The sequence below is a fragment of the Myripristis murdjan genome, chromosome 11, assembly GCF_902150065.1.
Source record: "Myripristis murdjan chromosome 11, fMyrMur1.1, whole genome shotgun sequence".
NCBI lineage: Eukaryota > Metazoa > Chordata > Actinopteri > Holocentriformes > Holocentridae > Myripristis > Myripristis murdjan.
Window position 1 is genome coordinate 5413146 of NC_043990.1, and position 19169 is coordinate 5432314.

Sequence of the window (19169 nt, forward strand, 5' to 3'; positions counted from 1 at the left end):
GCCGGAAAAGGGAAAATTAGACATTTCTTCATTTTTTTCCTCAGCTTTCAAACCCTGCTATTAAAAAAAGTATGCTCTAATACGCTCTATTCCATGTTTCTCACTGAAACATTTAAACAACCTCATTTTAACTTTGGGGTTAGTACTCTTATTCTCTTGTAAAGAGTCTTATGACATTTTAATTGGAAAAAGTAGCCTTGATACCCAAGTGTTACACCATTTGGTGCTGACTGGCTGAAAGGAAGGCAGGAACATCGAGGCCAGTTTGGTCTCCATCAGACTCTGTAAATGACTTCTGAGCCTTCTTATCTGTGCTTCAATGACTCAGAGGAACAAGAAAAACTCCAACATGTTTCCACAAACGGAGGACTTTATTATCACGTGGAGTGCAACAAGACCAAATCAGTACAGCAAGAGCTCAGTGATTGACAATCTGAACACAGGCAGCAAAAACCTATTCCAGCCCTCACTGTCAGAACAGAGCAGAGGTGATTTATCTTATAAAAAGAAGAAGAGGCTACTAGCTCGACGTCTGAGGGTTTGTTCCCGAGCGGACGGACGAAGGACGCAGCATCCAGGTCCAGGTGAAAGGAAGAGGAATTATAGGATGGAATAATGCATCATGGGGGAAAAAGAGGCGTGGTGAGAGACCCGTCACTCCTTGGAGAACATGTGCTGGACCAGGTCGCACACGCGGTTGCTGTAGCCGAACTCGTTGTCGTACCTGCAGGGACGGGACATGAGACTTTTGTGAGATTCAGGAATGAGACCCGGAAACACCAACACCAGGAGAAGAGAACGGGATTGTATACGAGTAAATAAATCCTAATGAATTTTCGCCTCAGAATGAGATCACCAGATTAAAAAAAAAAAATAAATAAATAAAAAAATAAACAGTCTGGAAAGTCCAGTAGGAGCCAAACAGTTCTCTTAATTGTAATGAGAATATAACTTTTTTTGACTGGCGCAAAGTGGCTCCACCTGCTGGGAGGTGTCTAATCTGTCGGAAATATAAATATAATCCATGCTAAATCATGTTGGCCAGTGGTGGCGCCCCCAAGAGGTCATCCATCAGAATGTTGGCTGGTTTGGACTTTTATTCTTGTAACAGGCAGCCTTCAAACCTTTCCAGCAGGTTTCTGATTTGCTTGATGGTTCAGTGGATTCAGGCTTTGTTCGTCTTTCCACCACAGAGCCGTTCAATAATCCTTTACAGATTTAATCTTTACCACAAAAAAAGTTGCTATCAGCCACAGAGCGGCTGTGTTTTGGAAACTCTTAAGAATATCTTCATTCCAAGCAGAGAGAAACATCAGATTAAGAGTTTACATCGTTATTAGGCACTAATATTTCATACTGAACGGATTATTAAAAAAAAGAAAAAGTTTACAGCAGCCCTCTCAACCTGACAGGAAAATTCCTTCTCATTAGGATAGTTTTCTGATTGAGGTGTTTTTTATTCTGATTGGGCTTTTCTTCTGATTAGTGGAAGATCAGGGTCCAGGTAAACGTAGCTACTGTCTGAAGCATCAGGTGTGTTTTTACGCACCATGAAACCAGCTTGACGAAGTGGTCGTTGAGAGCGATGCCAGCGCCGGCGTCGAAGATGGAGGAGTGAGAGTCGCTGTTGAAGTCTGTGGACACGACCTGAGGAGACAAACAGGACAGAGGATTAACACCACGTGTGTGTGTGTGTGTGTGTGTGTGTGTGTGTGTGTGTGTGCTGGCATACTGTTGGAGACAGCAAGGGTAATTTATTAATCAACCAACTCAATTCTACAGAGCATTTTATTATATCTTGCACAGATTTCCATATTTTCTCTTGAAGTTTAAAAAAGTAGATTTTAAGTAACCAGACTTGTCAAGATTAATTTGGATATATGTAATATTTTGATATATTGATTTTTGATATTAAGAACTGCAGATGGATGTAATAATGTATTTTGAACATTGTCCCTGATATAAATAAATTTTACAAACTAAAACTAAACTGATACTCAAAAAGTTCAGACAGTTTCAATCCTTAGCGCCGATATTTTATGGATACTAAGCTTCAGCCAAACATTTCAAAACCATAAAAATATTGCATTAAGGCTTTGGAAAATGAACACGTCCGATGTCTAATGAAATAAATTTCAGCTCAGTGTAAATGATTTGAGGGGTACAACTGAATCTGACAAGTATAGTTAAAATGATAAAATGTATATATGGGCCTACACAAGATACCTGCACATTAAGATGATTTTGCCATTTCCTTTTTAATGGTAAAAAAAAAAGACACTGAAAATGCCTGATGAGGGACTGAGAGTTTTCTAATTGGGAACCCAGGTCAATAGTTTTTTTTTTAAGCTGCATTATTCAGGGATGTGCTGCCACCTTCTGGTTCAACTTATACACTACAACTTGACCATAAATCCACAGCGGTCCAACTGTATGCAGTGTTGACAGAAAGTATGACAGCCTCGTGCCTCTGAATGCCTCACCAAGTCTAAAACAACCTGGAGTGACTGTTCAGATGGTGAACATGGATGAGTGTTTACCTGGTCCTCTGTGTATCCCAGAATTCCCTTCATGGGTCCCTCAGAGGCGGCCTTGATGACCTTCTTGATGTCATCGTATTTGGCCTGGAGGAGGAAGTGAGGGCACATTTTTAAACCCAACTGGGGTGGAAATAGTTTGAGGTTTGGGTTTCAGACTAGCATCATCAGGATAGTATTTCCTTAATATTCCAGCTTTATTTAATTAATTGATTAATAGGTGTATTGTACTGTAACAGAGGCAAGTGATCGCACAAGATGATGGAGTGACGCATCAAAACAACGGAAAGGACACTAAGGAATAATCTTTAGGTGCAATGCAGTGTAAATCCGTCCAAATCTAATGGTCCCTTAGTTTACAGTCAAATGTTTTAATGTAATTACAGGAGAAAACAAAGAAAAAGTAAAGGAGCCTCTGGGTTGAACCGTCATGTGACCCGCTGTAAATACTGTAAGTGATGAAAGCTTGTTAGTCAGAGATACTTACGGGCTTCTCCAGGCGGACAGTCAGGTCAACAACAGAGACGTTGGGGGTGGGGACACGGAAAGCCATACCGGTCAGTTTACTGATGAGGGAAAAAGGAAAAACACACTCAGGGTCAGGGAGCAAGGTTAGCTACGGTTAAAACTAAAACTAGGTGTGAAAAAACATTTTAATTAACTGAAATAGCAAATAAAAACAAACAGAAACTGGGAGCCAATCCAAAGCCAGCTGACACCCACCATATTAGAATAATAATATAAACTAATACTCAAACTAATAAAAACTAATTTAAAAACAACATTTTGAAACAATAAAAATTAAAGTGAAAAGAGCCAAACCACCATGGGAACTAACTCAAACTAAATCGAATTGACAAAAATGAAAAAATAAAAATGAAAAATACAAAACTATAATAACTCGTCCACCAAAAGCAAAGAAAAAAGTAACTCCAACACGTTCAAGTCACTGAACTTCAGTTCCTGCTCTGATATTTGTCATAATATCAAGTTTTTCCTCAAATAATGACCAATAAAATATATTATTCATCATCCATCTTTGACCCTAAATCTCTCGTTTGCCTGAAATTGGCTTTTCAGGACCTGTCAGCAATTTGGCCAGCTGTGAGCCGTTTGTGGCCATAAAGTAGTAAGTGATAGTTTTTGTTTTGTTTCTTTTTTTTTGTTTTTTAAATCCATCCACAGGTCATATTTGGGGTGACACCCGCGTGCCCTCCCTGCGCCGCGGTGACGCCCATCCTGAAGAGAAACACCTGAGTAAACGAGTGCGTACCCGTTCAGCTCGGGGACCACCTTGCCCACGGCCTTGGCGGCGCCGGTGGAGGCGGGGATGATGTTCTGGGAGGCGCCGCGTCCATCCCTCCACATCTTCCCGGAGGGGCCGTCGACCGTCTTCTGCGTGGCGGTGACGGAGTGGACTGTGCTCTGCAAGGGGAGCAGACAGGAAGCTAAAACTGGGTCTCATTTTCCACAAAGAGCCGACCAAAGTAATGCTTTCAAGTTTTTTCTATGCCAAGCTACAAGTCCATGAGTGTCATTTAATCTTCTCTAGACATTGCAAATATTCACACTAATTAAATTTTGGCTGTGGCTGGTGTGTCTGATAACTCTGGAGCCACTTTGGCAGGTTGTTAGTCTGTTTTTATCATTTTATTTATTCGTAAAAAACACAGGAATAACCCTTAAATTATTAATTTCTGACTGTGACTGCTCTAATGACTGTTTTTTTAAGTTTATCTAAATTTTTTGTGCCCCTGAAGTGTCCCTTCTCAATAATACATTATGTTGTTATGTGTATTATTAATGAAGGACTGATGAGGTTTCTCACCATGAGACCCTCGATGATGCCGAAGTTGTCGTTGACGACCTTGGCGAGGGGAGCCAGGCAGTTGGTTGTGCAGGAGGCGTTGCTATGGAGACACAAGAGTAGGGAGAAAGGAAAAGTGAATAAAAAACGCTACAAGAAATTCTGATGATGCTTTCAGGGACAGAAATACAGACAATGGTGACGACGAGCGCCTCGAGAGGCAGAGACGCTGCGGGTCGAGCAGACGATCTCAGTTTGACATTCATTTCTCAGCCAACAGTGAGAAACATCCAGATGTCGGCATCGTGTCACTGCCAGGACACCGGACACACACACACACACACACACACACACCTCTGTGACACAAGCCAGAGAGACAGGTCTCACTTGTAATTATGAATTTGCACACGATACTGCAAACTGTGAGACAATAAAGGCATGCTTTTTACATAACACATGTCTGTTTATTTGCAAAAATACATGAAAAAAAAAACACAAAAAAATTAAAATGGTTAAAAAAATGCAAGTTGAAGGTACTTTTAAAATTACACTGAAACAGGGAAACTTTAGTTCATTATATCTGCACTTAATAAAAAAAAAAAAAAAAACGCATCCTACAAAAAGTATACATAATACATGTAGGACATAGAGAATGGAAGAAAAAGCAATAACTTAAGAGAAATGTGTGGGAGGAGGCGGAAAAAAACAAAAAAAAAATCATAAAGGGATCATAAGTGGCCCTCAAAATTAGACATACAAAAGCTACAAATACATGAAAATTTTAAAAAGGAAGAAAAAAACATAAATAAGGTTTCTGCACACTAAATTTATGCTCCTAAGTGGCATTTAATTAGAAATTTTATTGAGCCCCTAGGGGAAGATTGGGTCATATTAATGCACGATTTTATTGCAGCATCCATCATTATACCTGTTTTTCAAAAAAATAAAAACTGAGAAAAATCCCAACTTCAACATATTTCTGGATGCGTGTGCAGCTCTGCTCTCACCTGACGACCTTCATGGACTTGTCGTACTTCTCGTGGTTGACGCCCATGACGAACATGGGGGCGTCGGCGCTGGGGGCGGAGATCACCACCCGCTTGGCGCCGCCCTTCAGGTGAGCCTGCAGGTGGCGCACAGGAGGGCAGAGGACATCCACATTACTTTTTTGAAGCCGAATGTATTTTTTTTTTTCCCCCTCTCCCTTTCCCTACTTGTTAGCCAGTTTTCCATTTCATAATTTACAGCTAATTAATAATAAATCATCAAAACCCTCTACAAGGTGTTGTGGCTTTAATCTCACACCTTCCAGCCTGTGTTTATGGTTTGTCTCCTCTCCGTGCCACGAAGGTGAAAAAATATAATTCAAGATCATGAACTGGATTCCAACTTACAACAAATGGCAGTTTAAAGAATAGGGTTGCAAGATTTTTGATTTATTTGGCTGATATTTTCCAACTCTTTTAGCAGATTTCCGATACCAATATAGGCACATATTTTTCCAACAAATTTCAGAGAAAAATCAATTCACTCCGGTGGTGGAATGAATACTCTTATTGTGAAGGTCCACTGGAACACGCAGACATAAAATGCAATGCCCTTCAAAATGTGCACCTTCCTATCAAGAATTTAGACACAGTTAAAGCTTTTCTTTCACTGGCGATGCCGATGATGTGCTGATATGTTGTGCATCCTTTGTACAGAAGATATGAAAGTTTATTTAAGATTATTTAAAAACATTTCCCTCTTGGAGTTTTGCCTGATCATGTTTCCCTTCAGAGCGTGTGCTGGACTTACAGCGGCTTTCTCGATGGTGGTGAAGACGCCGGTGGACTCGACAACGTAGTCAACGCCAGCGTCGCCCCACTTGATGCTGGCGGGGTCCCGCCTGCAAAACACAGCACCAAAAGGTAAAACTGTTAACAAAAACTAACGAAATAATTAACACTAAGTGTGAAAAAACATTTTCATTGACTGACATAAAATAAAACAAGGCTTTATAAAAAACGATATGACTGAAACTGTATTGTGCTTACAAAGTCACATACACTAATACAGAGAAACTCTTTATCAGTTTATTTCAAACATTATCTTGGTATTTCAGGTGAGTATGAATTTTATCTTCCAATTTTTTTTTCAGCTGTGCAAGTTTTATGCCAGTCTGTTGGCGCAGACTTTAATAATAATAATAATAATAAAAATAATAATAATAAAAAAAAAAATTACACCCCTGACCAATACCCCATATTAAAAAAAATAAGACTAAAACTAAAACTGAAACTAAAAATAGTAAACTAAAACTGAGCATTTTCAAAAAATAAAAATGAATCTAGAAAATATGCTATAAAAACTAAAACTAAACTGAAATTGAGATTCAAAGGGTAAAAACTGTAAAACGAAAAGTAAAAATGAAATGAAAACTAATGAAAAATGCAAAACTATAATAACCTTGTGCATTGCCACACACACTGATATGGAACAGTTATGTTTAAAAAAGTTTGAGAAGCTAAAGCTGCTCTTGATACTTGAGCTATATTGTGAATCAAAGCCTGACTGTACTGGAAACAGGATTACAGGGTAAAGTTTCCCAGAATACTGCGATGCAGCAACAGGCCACTGCTGGTGACTCGTCCTTGTAAAAAACGTCTGAAAAGCGACGCGGCGGCGTGAGGAGGACGTACTCGTGGAAGACGGTGATGTGCATGTTGCCGATGACCAGCTTGCCGCCCTCGGCCTTCACCTCGCCGTGCTTCCACATGCCGTGGGTGGAGTCGTACTTGAACATGTAGACCTGCAGGAGGTGGGATGAAACCGCACATTTAGAGCGCGTTTTATAGAATTATTAATTAAAACAACTGGATCTCAGAGTCTTATGAGGCTGCAGCATGTGATGGAGGGGCTTAAAGAGACTTTTTCCTAAGTTTCAATACAAGTTCTCCTCTTAAACTTTTCTCGTTTCTGCAGCTTTCCTGACCCAAAGCTGATATTTCAAAAGTAATCCAACTAAACCTGCTGTCCTGTTAGACTAAGCTGTTAGCTTACAGGATCATATTCACGCTGCTTTGCACTGCAGGGACTCGGGGAAGGCTCCTCCACATAAACACACAGCCTTACTGCTCATTACCTCGCCCAGAATAACCTGGGGAATTCTGAGGACAAAATCAAATGACTGTTTATTAACCGTTTGTGGCTCACTGGCGTCTCCCTGACCATCCTAAACTCTGTAAAAAAAACAGCCTTTCACTCCGTTACGGTGAGCACAGGAGGTCGTCTCACCATGTAGTCCAGGTCGATGAAGGGGTCGTTGATGGCCACAACCTCGACCTTGCCACCCTTGGCGGCGGCACGGGTCACCAGGCGGCCAATACGTCCGAATCTGAGGCACAGAGGGATGCATGGGTTAGTTTAATTCAGTCACCATGAAGCTGCAGAAAACACAGCGCGCTCAGTCTGTACTCATAATGCATTTTGTGGGAATCAAGTCTGGAAAAATCATGTAGAAACTCCTGAAGAGATCTGTTTCTTTCAGTGATGTTTGCCTAAACCTATTTATTCCCCTCTGCCTTCAAGATATTTAGCTCTCCAAAGTCACTAGAATCATTTGTAGACCTGTTTCATCTTCGCACAAAAACCAGTTGTAGGTGTGAAACCAGAGACTGCTGCCAGCCTGAAATACAGCCGGCAATGCAGTACCCCTCTCCAACCAGCAGGTGGCACTGAGGCCCAGCTCAAGCGAGCGGCACCCCAGAGGACAGACAGACGGGCCACACAAGGCCTGCCAACCTTGACTGAAGATAACAATAGTTGGCACTGGCAGCCGAAAGCTTGTGTTTATGCCTAATATGGCTGCCGTCACAGCAGGTCAGACAGAGAGAGAGAGAGCGGCCTGAAAAAGAGAGGAGGGGGGTGAACAGAGGCCAGAGACGTGGGCAGAGGAACTCAGGGTGAGAAGAGAGCCGACTTTCATTTCAGGTTTTGGACATTTTGCTGAATTTTGTCCAGAAAGAAAGGCTAGAGACAGAGCGGTCACAATACTCGTGTGGACTCCATTGTGAAAAATGCAAATGGGAGGGGACATTCAGGGAGTTTAAAATAAAGAGGTAAATAAGTTGTCCATGTTTTAAGTCCAGGTTGAAAGGAAGAGATGCAAAAGGTCTTCTAAAATACAACAAAATCAATTAAAAAAAAAACAAACAGTTTCTTTGGTTTCTAGATCCTTCAAAAAAAAAGACACCGCCATCACCTCAATCTCACCTCAACAGTCCCCGGGTTCTTCATCTTATATAGTTCAGCTTTTTTTGGTAGAAAAATAAATATCCTCAATTCAATCTTTCCAACAAAGCAATTCAATTGAAAAGAGCAGCTAGGAGTGAAATGTGTACATTCGTGTCTAATCTATACGTGCTGTTAAGAAATGACAGCAGTCTGATATGATAAGTCACTGTTTAACCTCAGATGAGCTGCGGTCATGCTGTTTCTCAAAAAAAATCTTTATTCAGGCTTGAGTCAGGTCTGACCCGGATCAAACTGTGTGTGCAAATCACTTTGATAGATAAGCAAAGCTCAACGAATCAGGTCAGGTGAGCCATCAGAAAATGATACTAAACTGGTTCAAATACTGTCATGTGATTTTCTGGACTTCCTAGCACTCATTTTTCTTGCTTTATATGGAAAATCTGTCATTTGTTTGGCACTAAGTGAGATGCAAATTTGTGAGTATTATTTGATCGGGTCTTGTGGAGGAAGCCGAAACAGTCAGGGGGTTCACTGCCTTGCTCAAGGGCAGTACAACAATATTTGAGGTAGGACAGCTCTTGCTTTTCTCATTAAAAATCCAGTGTCCAGATTTTCTGACTTGATCCATCTGTCTGACGGAATTAAAAAAAAAAAAAAAAGGAAGTCTGCACACTGCATAGTTTCTCCTACAAAAAAAACTTTTACTACATGTTTAGGGTCACTTTATGCATTTTTTTGTAATTTTGTACCTTTTTTTCTGCCCTGCACCTTCATGACTTTTGGATGTACATGTTCTATATCTCCTAAGCAAGAGATGTGGTAAGAATTATGTTCAACTATCACATTAACCTTGCATACATTTCAATGTTTTGCTGGTTTATTCTGCTGTAACTGGTGCACTTTGTAACTGTAAGCTATATTAATAAATGATCATAGTTTCCCATCAGTGCAGGTTGCAACAGGGACCATGTGCACTCTGTAAAGTCAATATGTAAATTTAGATACTTCATTATTTTTCTACATGTGGGTTTATGTTTAATGTCATCTGCAGGAGCAAAACACTGGTTTCCTTGTCACATCCTGACATAATGCAACTGGACAGTCTATACTTCACACTCCTGCACAGCTGTGCGCACAAGTGCTTGAATCAGACACTCGACACCAGCTCCTGTTATGTAACCTGCTGCGTCTCCAAACGCCAGAGCTACACACTCAGCGATGACATGGGATGATCTGAGACTTCACCCCGCGACAGACGACCGTCACGCCAAAATAAGACAAAGAGCCTAGAAAGCCAGCCAGAGGTCAAGGTGCACCAGCAAGTCAAAAACAGAAAAGTCGATGCTCTGCGTCTTGTCGCTCACAGGTTTCACGGCAAAATCGAGCCAAGACAGGAAGGCAGCCTTACTTCCTGTGGCGGATGGCTCAACAAAGTGCCATTTGTGCAGATCACTTCTGCACGGCTGGAGGACACAGCACTGACTCTGGCAGCACCGGCGCCCAAACAGCTGCACCGCGGCTGCACTCGACTCTGCATTTCCGTGACTAATCTCAAACCTGTGGCAGCTGTGATTTAACGGATATTCTGTCATTTCAAAATGCCGGTATGCAGGAAACAGCATTATTAAAGTATGTTTCCACCTGTTAGCCTGTCACAAGGGCAATAAAACGGTCGAGGATAAAACAAAGACTGTCTGTAACTGTATGGCCTAATAAAATTAAATGCAGTTCAGGTTAGTTTTTATGCATGAGAACATTTGGAAAATGTCATTATTGACCAAAGTTGAAGCGTTATGTCTTGGACAGATTGGGACTAACACTGTATGTCCAAAGTACCTGGGGGGGGGAAAGAAAAAAAAAAAAAAAAAAAAAACACCTTCAGACAAGCAGCAGGCACATTGTTTTACTGTGTTAGCTCAGGAGGCCCGGGAGCCAGCGTGCCCACCTGGACCCAAGCCCACCTTCTGTCTCCAAGGCGGCTCGGTGTTGGTGTTGGTGCCGGGCCAGAACAACGAGCTAATCTCCGGCCAGCCCGGCAGCAGCTGCTCCACAGAGCAGAGAGAAAAAGAAAGAAAAAAAAAACGTTCCGCTGGTGCGAGCTCAGTCTGAGCAGCTTCCCAAAACTGCCAGTCGGATGATCTCTGAACTTTAGCAGAAAGGTTAGAGGGTTAAAAATAGACGAGGGGAGAATAAAAGGAATGTGACAGCTGAGGAGAAGAGCGATACAGACAGAGACGAGCCTGACGGGTGTGGAGAGAGAGAGGACAACAAGCATGACACACCACACCACTGGACTATTAATAACTAAAGAATGGACAAGTCCAGTCCATCCCTGAAATCAAATTAGGATGAAATTAAGACTGAAGGTCTTTCCTGCAGCCAATACAACTGTAAAATCCACCTATTTAACATATTGAACTCTGTTTTTTTCCTTAAAATAACTTCAAAAGAATGAGAAAATACGTTGCTCCACATTTTACAGCGTCTCATCCATATTGTGTATCTCCTGGCTGCAGCTTCATTGACGCTCCATCACACTTCTGAGTGAAATATTCTAACCCAAGATGACGCTGTTTTGTGGCTGCAGCATCTCAAATTCAAAATCTCTCAGAACGGCTCAGCAAGAGGGTAAAAAAAAAAACCCAACGAGATCAACTTGTTGTCTATTTCTTCACCTTGGCACTCCATGTCTTTAGGATCTCTCCACTGTGCATCATCACTATAAAAGGACACAAGACTATCTGCCAGAACACCCATGTGCATTAATTTGCAAATGGAGGCAACTTCAGTGTTTTGGCTCTTCATCATTTCCCCAATTCATAACTTGATCTACCTCAGGGAACATCACATCATCTCTCCCTCAAATATGCGCTTTCCTCCAGTCAGAAAAAAAAGATCCTTCTATTCATCTCTTTGGCTGTTTTTTCTGTCCTCTTTTCTACTGTTGCACTTGTTGCATTCAGCATCGGCTAAAAGCTCAGAGTATAAGTGACCAGGGGACTCTGGTGCAGCCGAGGTGTGAAACCTGAGAGCCCACGGCTTCTCCTCGCCCGTCACACACACACCTTTAATCCTGCCGCCCATTTACTGGACGCTGGGATTTCAGAAATGCAAAGCGCTCAAGTCACCTCAGACTTGGAACCAGCAGAGGAACTTGAGGATCTTGGATGCGGCCCCAGTAGGTCTGTTGAGCTGCATCAGAGCCCAATCAGAGGCTTCCCCCCTTTTAAATGTTGTTGAGCCGGGGGGCAAATGAGGCCTGACGCAGATGCCACACAGCATCATGACTGTATCACGATACTCCCTTGGCTCTTTCACTGATACAGTGTTAAAATCTGAAAAGGGAGCAGGAAAGCGCTGCCATGTGGCTTTATTTTTTCCTGATGGATGCTGCACCTCATTTTCTGGGAGCACAGAGGACAGACAACCCAGTTCATGCACCCAATGTTAAAGATTTCTCTTGTCTCATTAAGGGAAATCCACCAGGAATCCCCTCTGATTTTACAACTTCGACAACCTTGACTCAAATTCTAGTGGGGAAAAATTGTGCTTTCAAAGAAATAACACCTCATTTCTGACAAACTTCTTCACAACTTGGGACAAACAACAAACTTATGTATATGGACCCAAAAAAGGACATGGCAAATAAAAACTGCAGAGTGGAAAGAAATATTTTCAAAGTTATTAACCACCACAAGAGCTTCAACTTACCCGTTGATGCCAATCTTCACCATTTTGTCTGACGTGGTCTAGTCCTCACTGGAAAGGAAAAACAATGAAATGATTATTATCATTATTATTTTAAATCCCAAACAGCACATTATGCAACACAGAAGACATTAGTGTAAAACCACAAAACTGCACCAAGCAACGCACAAGACACACGCCTAAATATTTACTGAAACATCACACAGCGTTTACAGAAAGACTTAAGCGCTAAAATGATTTAAGACAAGCGGCAGTTTGCAGGTGATGAAAACTTTATGCTGACGGTGCGCAAAGCAAACGGAAAACCAGAGTATAATCATTACAAGAGGAGAATTAAATGAACAATCACTTCGGCCAAGTTCATTTGAGCTTTTTTTTCAGCGACTGTTTGACCGGCTGACTTCCACCTGCCGTGTGGAGCCGCGCGTAAAAGAGAAAAGAAATTCACTGTCGCGCGTAAAAGTTGTCAGCAAACTTGTTTCCCAGCTGTATTTTGGCAGCAGCGGTCAAATCCCACCAGAGAGGGGAAACGGGAAGAAGGTGAAAGAGTACCGTTTGTGAAGGCGCCTCTGTCTGTCTGTCCGTCTGTCTGTCCTCCGGGGAGCGCGTGAGAGCGGGGACGAGCAAAGGTGCCAACGCGTTTTATCCCCGCGGCGCGCCGCCGGGCACGCCCCCGCGCCGGTGTCAAGGTCGCGTGTGGCTGCCAGTCAAAGAGAGTTTATGTAAGAAACAAGTCCAGATGGAAAGAGTAAAATGACTTTGAGTAGCTATGTACGAATAAATAAATACATATAAAATAATAAAAAAAAACCAAAAAGAACAACAATAGTAATATCAATATCAATAATACAACTTTGTATATCACTACATTAAATCAGTGTAGTTGTGCGTCGTATCAAATGTTATTCTTCCGCCAAGCAATATAGTTCCTGGATGGCACGCCTACTAAGTGCATGAAATGTGGGAATGCACGCTGCTGCTTTATGTAAATTACTGTTTATGAGTAAGTGTTTGTGATGTTCTGTCATTTTTAAACTGCTGATATGCAAGAAATAGTATTATTTAATTATGTTTTCACCTGTTAGTCTGTCTCACAGCAGAATCTCTCAAAAAACAGGCAAAATCATTTCCATGAAATGTGGTGGACAGACTGTAATTTGAGTTCCATCATTATGATTACAATTTTTAGCCATAACTATTCACAGAGATGGAGTCTTGATTAGTTATAGGGGGATATTTGCAGGGTCAAGAAAACAATGTATGTAAATGTATGTATAATAATATGTAGCTCTATATTGTATCAAATGTTATTCTTCCGCCATGCGATATAGTTCCTGTGTAGAAAACATGGGATTGCACACTGATATGTAAATAAATGTTTATGAGTCACAGGCGTGGTTACATAATAATGTCATTATTTAAATGAAGTGACACACGTGGAGACTATGTCTGAGCCAATCAGAGCTGAGAACGAGCCGAGCAGCTGTTTACATGGACTAACGCCGTGCCGCCTCACTCTGTAGTGTCATGAGTTTACAGAGACTTAAAAACTTTTTTGGTGTTTTGTTTCTCCTGCAGGAGTTAAGAGAGAAAGTTAAAGGGATAGTGGAGGGAATTAGTTGTGTTTCTGGGTGGGAGGTGTGTGTGTGTGTGTGTGTGTGTGTGTGTGTGTAGTCAGTGTTTCTACTGATATCAGCCAAAACCAGACCTCTCCAGGCTGTCACCCTCTACACACACACACACACACACACACACACACACATACACACACACACACACAGGATCCGTCTCATGTTCTCTGCATGACACTTGGGGTCTGTTGGTCATGTGATGCCTGTCGCTACGTGGACCTCTGCACACACAGGCAGGGAATGGCATCCCCCTTCCTCCTCCTCCTCCTCCTCCTCCTCCTCTTTGTCAGCACAGATAACTCCACTCCCCTGTTGGGCTGCATTTACACACACACACACACACACACACACACACACACACACACACACACACCAGCAGCCCTCATGCAACACAGGAGCTGCAGTTGAATCTGTTGCTGTTGCCCTGCCATCAAAAGATGCATGTCAGCTGAATGGTTTTCAATGGACGGGTCTCAAATTGTTGTTCAGTTTAAAAAAAAGCTACAAAAGTCATGTTTGATCCAAAATACAAACAATCGTCGCATCCATATTTTTTCCCCTGAGGTCTGGACACCTGATTGGCTGTTCAACAAATTCTCCATAGTCAAACAAAGGTGGCAGTGGCCCTGAAGAGTTCCTATGTCACAGACAGCGAAGCTAAATTCTGTGATTTCCTCTGTTCCCAAAACAAGATACAACATTAATAAATGGAAAAACTATCTGGCCTAAAAGTCGATGTTGTTGCATCGATGCCTGATGATGCATCAGCCTGCTGTGACTGGTTTACCTGAGGTCTTCACCCACAGCTGGGACAAGCACTGACAGTGATAAACCATCTCTGATATTTTCCCATTTACTGCATGTTTATCCATCCGAGTCGTTTCTGTGTGATTTGGTGAGGTTTCCAGTCTGTCTCCCTTCACCTCAGTTCAACAGGACCGGATGGGTATTGTGCAAGGGCTAATTTATTTTCTATTTATTTATTTTTACTGGATTGAACTTTCCATTTAACACTACTCCCCCAAATATTATATCTTTTTATAGGTAAAGCAGAATACTTTCTGTACCAAGGATGCAGGAGGACGTTGGTGATTCGATTTAATGAAGCTCCTTCAACTCTCAGTTTGTCTCGCCCCTTTAAAGCTCCTGTTTTTACACTTGTCTTGATTTCGTGATTTGCACACACACATACACAAAATAAATAAAACTATATCACAAGATACAGGAAAAGAAAAAGTTGTGCAGGTGAGGTGGAACCCCAGTATGGACCTATACAAGAACCTTTCTTTTATTTTTCTTGTTGCCTGTCTTTTCTATCTCCGTGTTTTCATACCTTTTAGTAAAAACCTATCCAGGGAGTGAAAACAGGTGCAGCGGTGCCAAAAGCCTCAAAGGGGAGATGATACTCTCTGCTCCATCGCACAAAGACGCCGTAATGACAGCGGGCTTCGTTTAAGAGAGAAGAAACCGAAAATAACATCCAATATTTATGTTTTTTCAACTTTGTGTTGCTTATGATGAATTTCCTAAATGATTTTTTCCACACAAAGCAGCAAAAATAAAACACATGAGAAGAAGCACAATGGGCTTTTTCCCCCCTAAAGAAGAGGCGAGGTGAGCGGATATGAATCAGGGAGGAGGAGGTGACATGAAGTAGCTTTCAGTCGGCCACAGAGAACAGAGAGTGGCTCTGCTGCTCTGTGATGCCTGTCGGCCCGCTGGGTATTTCTGATATTTCTGATAGAGCACAGCTGCTGTGTTGTAACTAGAGGGCAGTTTGAGGGCAAACAAGGGCCCGCTGTGTGGGGTTTCAATTGAAATATCAGCAGCAGAAACAGAATCACAATCGCTGTATTCAGCCGGCGGACCGGACGCTGGTGTGGGAACACACACACACACACACACACACACACACACACACACACACACACTGACAAGTCATGAACACGGCACAAAGACACACTGGAAAGAAAAGTCTCCATATTTAGTACAAGGGAGCCATGCAGGACACGCAAATATAATAATATTAACATTTATTATTTAACATTAACATTTTTACAACTGGATTTGGACAATTAATCACCTACTGCCAGCTAAGGTAGAAATGTGGATTAAACGTTAAACTGGTTTAGTTTCTAATGCAACACCGGGCTGCTTACTCCAAGTGTCCTTTTTTGGGGAAAAAATTTAACTTATACCAAATAAACCAAAGAAATAAGAGAAGAAAAGATGTTAAAAGTTGTTAAGTCCAGTTTTCTGTGGACGGATCCTCACTGCTGTTTAAAGGAATACTCCAGCATTTTGTGTAAAATCCCTTTTTACCGACTTTTCCCAGACTGTGACAAGATATTCGATACCGTTTTCACCTCTGTACGTCCACTGGTTCAGTTTCTACGGGTAGCATTTTGTGTTAGCTTAGCATAAAGACTTGAAGTCTATGGGAGTCGTTAGCCTGGCTCCATCAGATTGAATTTCATTCACAGTTTTGTTTTGTCTCTCCCTGTTAATGTAGAAGTGACCGCATCTGACGCCACAGATTCTTTTGAACAGGCTACGGCAGTGATACTCAACGTATGGCTGGTGGGCCAAATCTGGGTCCCCTGTAAGGTGTTGAGCAGCCCGGTGACCATTTTCTAATTCACAGTGAAAATAATTTTATTCACACTGAGAATTTTTTTCTTTAAATATGTCAGTGAGTAAATGTTCAAGGGACGTTGCATTTAGCCCATCAGAGATCCATGCAGTGTGCAGAGGCAGTGATACACTATATTACCAAAAGTATTCGCTCACCTGCCTTTACTCATACTATGAACTGAAGTGCCATCCCATTCCTAACCCATAGAGTTCAATATGATGTCGGTCCACCTTTTGCAGCTATTACAGCTTCAACTCTTCTGGGAAGACTGTCCACAAGGTTGAGGAGAGTGTTTATAGGAATTTTTGACCATTCTTCCAAAAGCGCATTGGTGAGGTCACACACTGATGTTGGTCGAGAAGGCCTGGCTCTCAGTCTCCGCTCTAATTCATCCCAAAGGTGTTCTATCGGGTTCAGGTCAGGACTCTGTGCAGGCCAGTCAAGTTCATCCACACCAGACTCTGTCATCCATGTCTTTATGGACCTTGCTTTGTGCACTGGTGCACAGTCATGTTGGAAGAGGAAGGGGCCCGCTCCAAACTGTTCCCACAAGGTTGGGAGCATGGAATTGTCCAAAATGTTTGGTATCCTGAAGCATTCAAAGTTCCTTTCACTGGAACTAAGGGGCCAAGCCCAGCTCCTGAAAAACAACCCCACACCATAATTCCTCCTCCACCAAATTTCACAGTCGGCACAATGCAGTCTGAAATGTACCGTTCTCCTGGCAACCTCCAAACCCAGACTCGTCCATCAGATTGCCAGATGGAAAAGCGTGATTCATCACTCCAGAGAACGCGTCTCCACTGCGCTAGAGGCCAGTGGCGGCGTGCTTTACACCATTGCATCCGACGCTTTGCATTGCACTTGGTGATGTGTGGCTTGGCTGCAGCTGCTCGGCCATGGAAACCCATTCCATGAAGCTCTCTGCGTACTGTACTTGGGCTAATCTGAAGGTCACATGAAGTTTGTAGCTCTGTAGCAATTGACTGTGCAGAAAGTCGGCGACCTCTTTGCACTATGCGCTTCAGCATCCGCTGACCCCTCTCCGTCACTTTACGTGGCCTACCACTTCGTGGCTGAGTTGCTGTTGTTCCCAAACGCTTCCATTTTGTTATAATAGAGCTGACAGTTGACTGTGGAATATTTAGGAGCGAGGAAATTTCACGACTGGATTTGTTGCACAGGTGGCATCCTATGACAGTTCCACGCTGGAATTCACTGAGCTCCTGAGAGCGGCCCATTCTTTCACAAATGTCTTGTTTCACAGTCTGCATGCCTGAGTGCTTGATTTTATACACCTGTGGCCAGGCCAAGTGATTAGGACACCTGATTCTGATCATTTGAATGGGTGAGCGAATACTTTTGGTAATATAGTGTACTTGATTTCTACAAAAAGTTCATGTACACCTGACCGGCACGGGGCAGCTGGGACTTTGCCTTAAAAAAAAAAAAAAAAAAAAACGAGCGAGAATAACAAACATTATGCAGAAATGATGATAATTCTGCTTCCATAAAGATGTATTTCACACTAAGAGCTTGATTACGCTTTTCCTTCTGTCCCTGGTGGAAACACTTTATGTTTTTGGTTTTTGTTTATGAATCATTCCCACATTTGAGTGATTGCATGATGGAGGAGGTTCCAGCCCCGTGATTAATTTGCTCTAAAATTTAACCAAAGCATTTCAAAGTAAAATGCCGATGCAGTTGTTTAAATGCAGTAAAATATGTGATTTATCTGTCATAAAGGCAAACTGCCAATCCTTGGACAAAGCTGATCTAGTAAATAAGTTAATAAGTCAGCTAATCTGAGGAATTTTATTAATTTTTGTTTATCAACTGGCCCCTGGCATCTTGTCATTTTGCAAAAGTGGCCCCAGGCAAAGCAAGCCCCTCAGTTAGTGGATAGGACACTTTTCGATATTGCGGCCTTAATTTGTGGTTTAGGCTGATAAGATGGGAATATTTATACATAGAAATCTTGCCCAAAATGCAGCTTGAACAGCCATAGTGGTTATGAAACATGGAATGGAAATAAAGATTTTACCACCAGTAAAACCAACACACCATTTCTCGCTGATACATTTATTTGTTTCTACCAACTAACATCATTTTGCATGATTCCCTAACTTGCCATTATCCATTTTTGCAGAAGTCAGTGTTGCCAGTCCCCTGCTGCTCTGTGCCACAGCTTGCAGAGTTTATGGCTCATGTTGACAGTATTTGTGATTTTACTCTGTAGACTTTACATGACCCAGGTTGTTTGTGGCTCTTACCTGCCAGCCAGACAAACAGACATCTATTTCTGCCAGCGAGGTGACTGACATTTACAGAGAAGACCGAGGCATTTGAGTCAAATCTACCGACGGCGGTACATGGCCTCTGCCTGTCCTCACCTGCCACTTCAACGAGGAGAGGGATCAGTGTGAAGAGCACAGCGGCGGATCTTAAATAACTATACACAGGGGCTAATTTCATCCCCTTTCATGCTGCACCAGTTAGCCAGGAGCTTACGGTGCAGAACCCTCTTGTAATCCCGGGATGAATTCAGGCACAATCCACCGTATCTCAGTATTCAGAATCAGAGCAGGTGCAGACACTCGCGGTTTTACTGAAGT

At 42.2% G+C, this 19169-nt stretch overlaps 1 protein-coding gene across 1 annotated transcript; it reads right to left on the reverse strand.

The window, feature by feature from the left end:
• Positions 1-352: 352 nt before the first annotated feature.
• On the reverse strand, positions 353-12946 carry LOC115368300 (glyceraldehyde-3-phosphate dehydrogenase-like). The gene is made up of 12 exons (XM_030064363.1): positions 12841-12946; positions 12292-12339; positions 7621-7720; positions 7026-7135; positions 6142-6232; positions 5352-5467; positions 4366-4447; positions 3811-3962; positions 3025-3103; positions 2541-2624; positions 1550-1647; positions 353-724 (listed from the first exon to the last, which is right to left on the reverse strand). Exons 2-12 carry the CDS (start codon positions 12312-12314, stop codon positions 655-657), a joined length of 1005 nt encoding a protein of 334 aa, XP_029920223.1. The 5' UTR covers positions 12315-12339; positions 12841-12946; the 3' UTR covers positions 353-654.
• Positions 12947-19169: the final 6223 nt, after the last annotated feature.

Coding starts and splice junctions, on each gene's coding strand:
- LOC115368300 (XM_030064363.1), bottom strand. CDS start 12,314: ATGGTGAAGATTGGCATCAACGG. Junction 3,104..3,810: donor GTGGTCCCCGAGCTGAACGG/GTACGCACTCGT, acceptor TTCCCTCATCAG/TAAACTGACCGGTATGGCTT. Junction 1,648..2,540: donor TGGGATACACAGAGGACCAG/GTAAACACTCAT, acceptor TTGTCTCCTCAG/GTCGTGTCCACAGACTTCAA.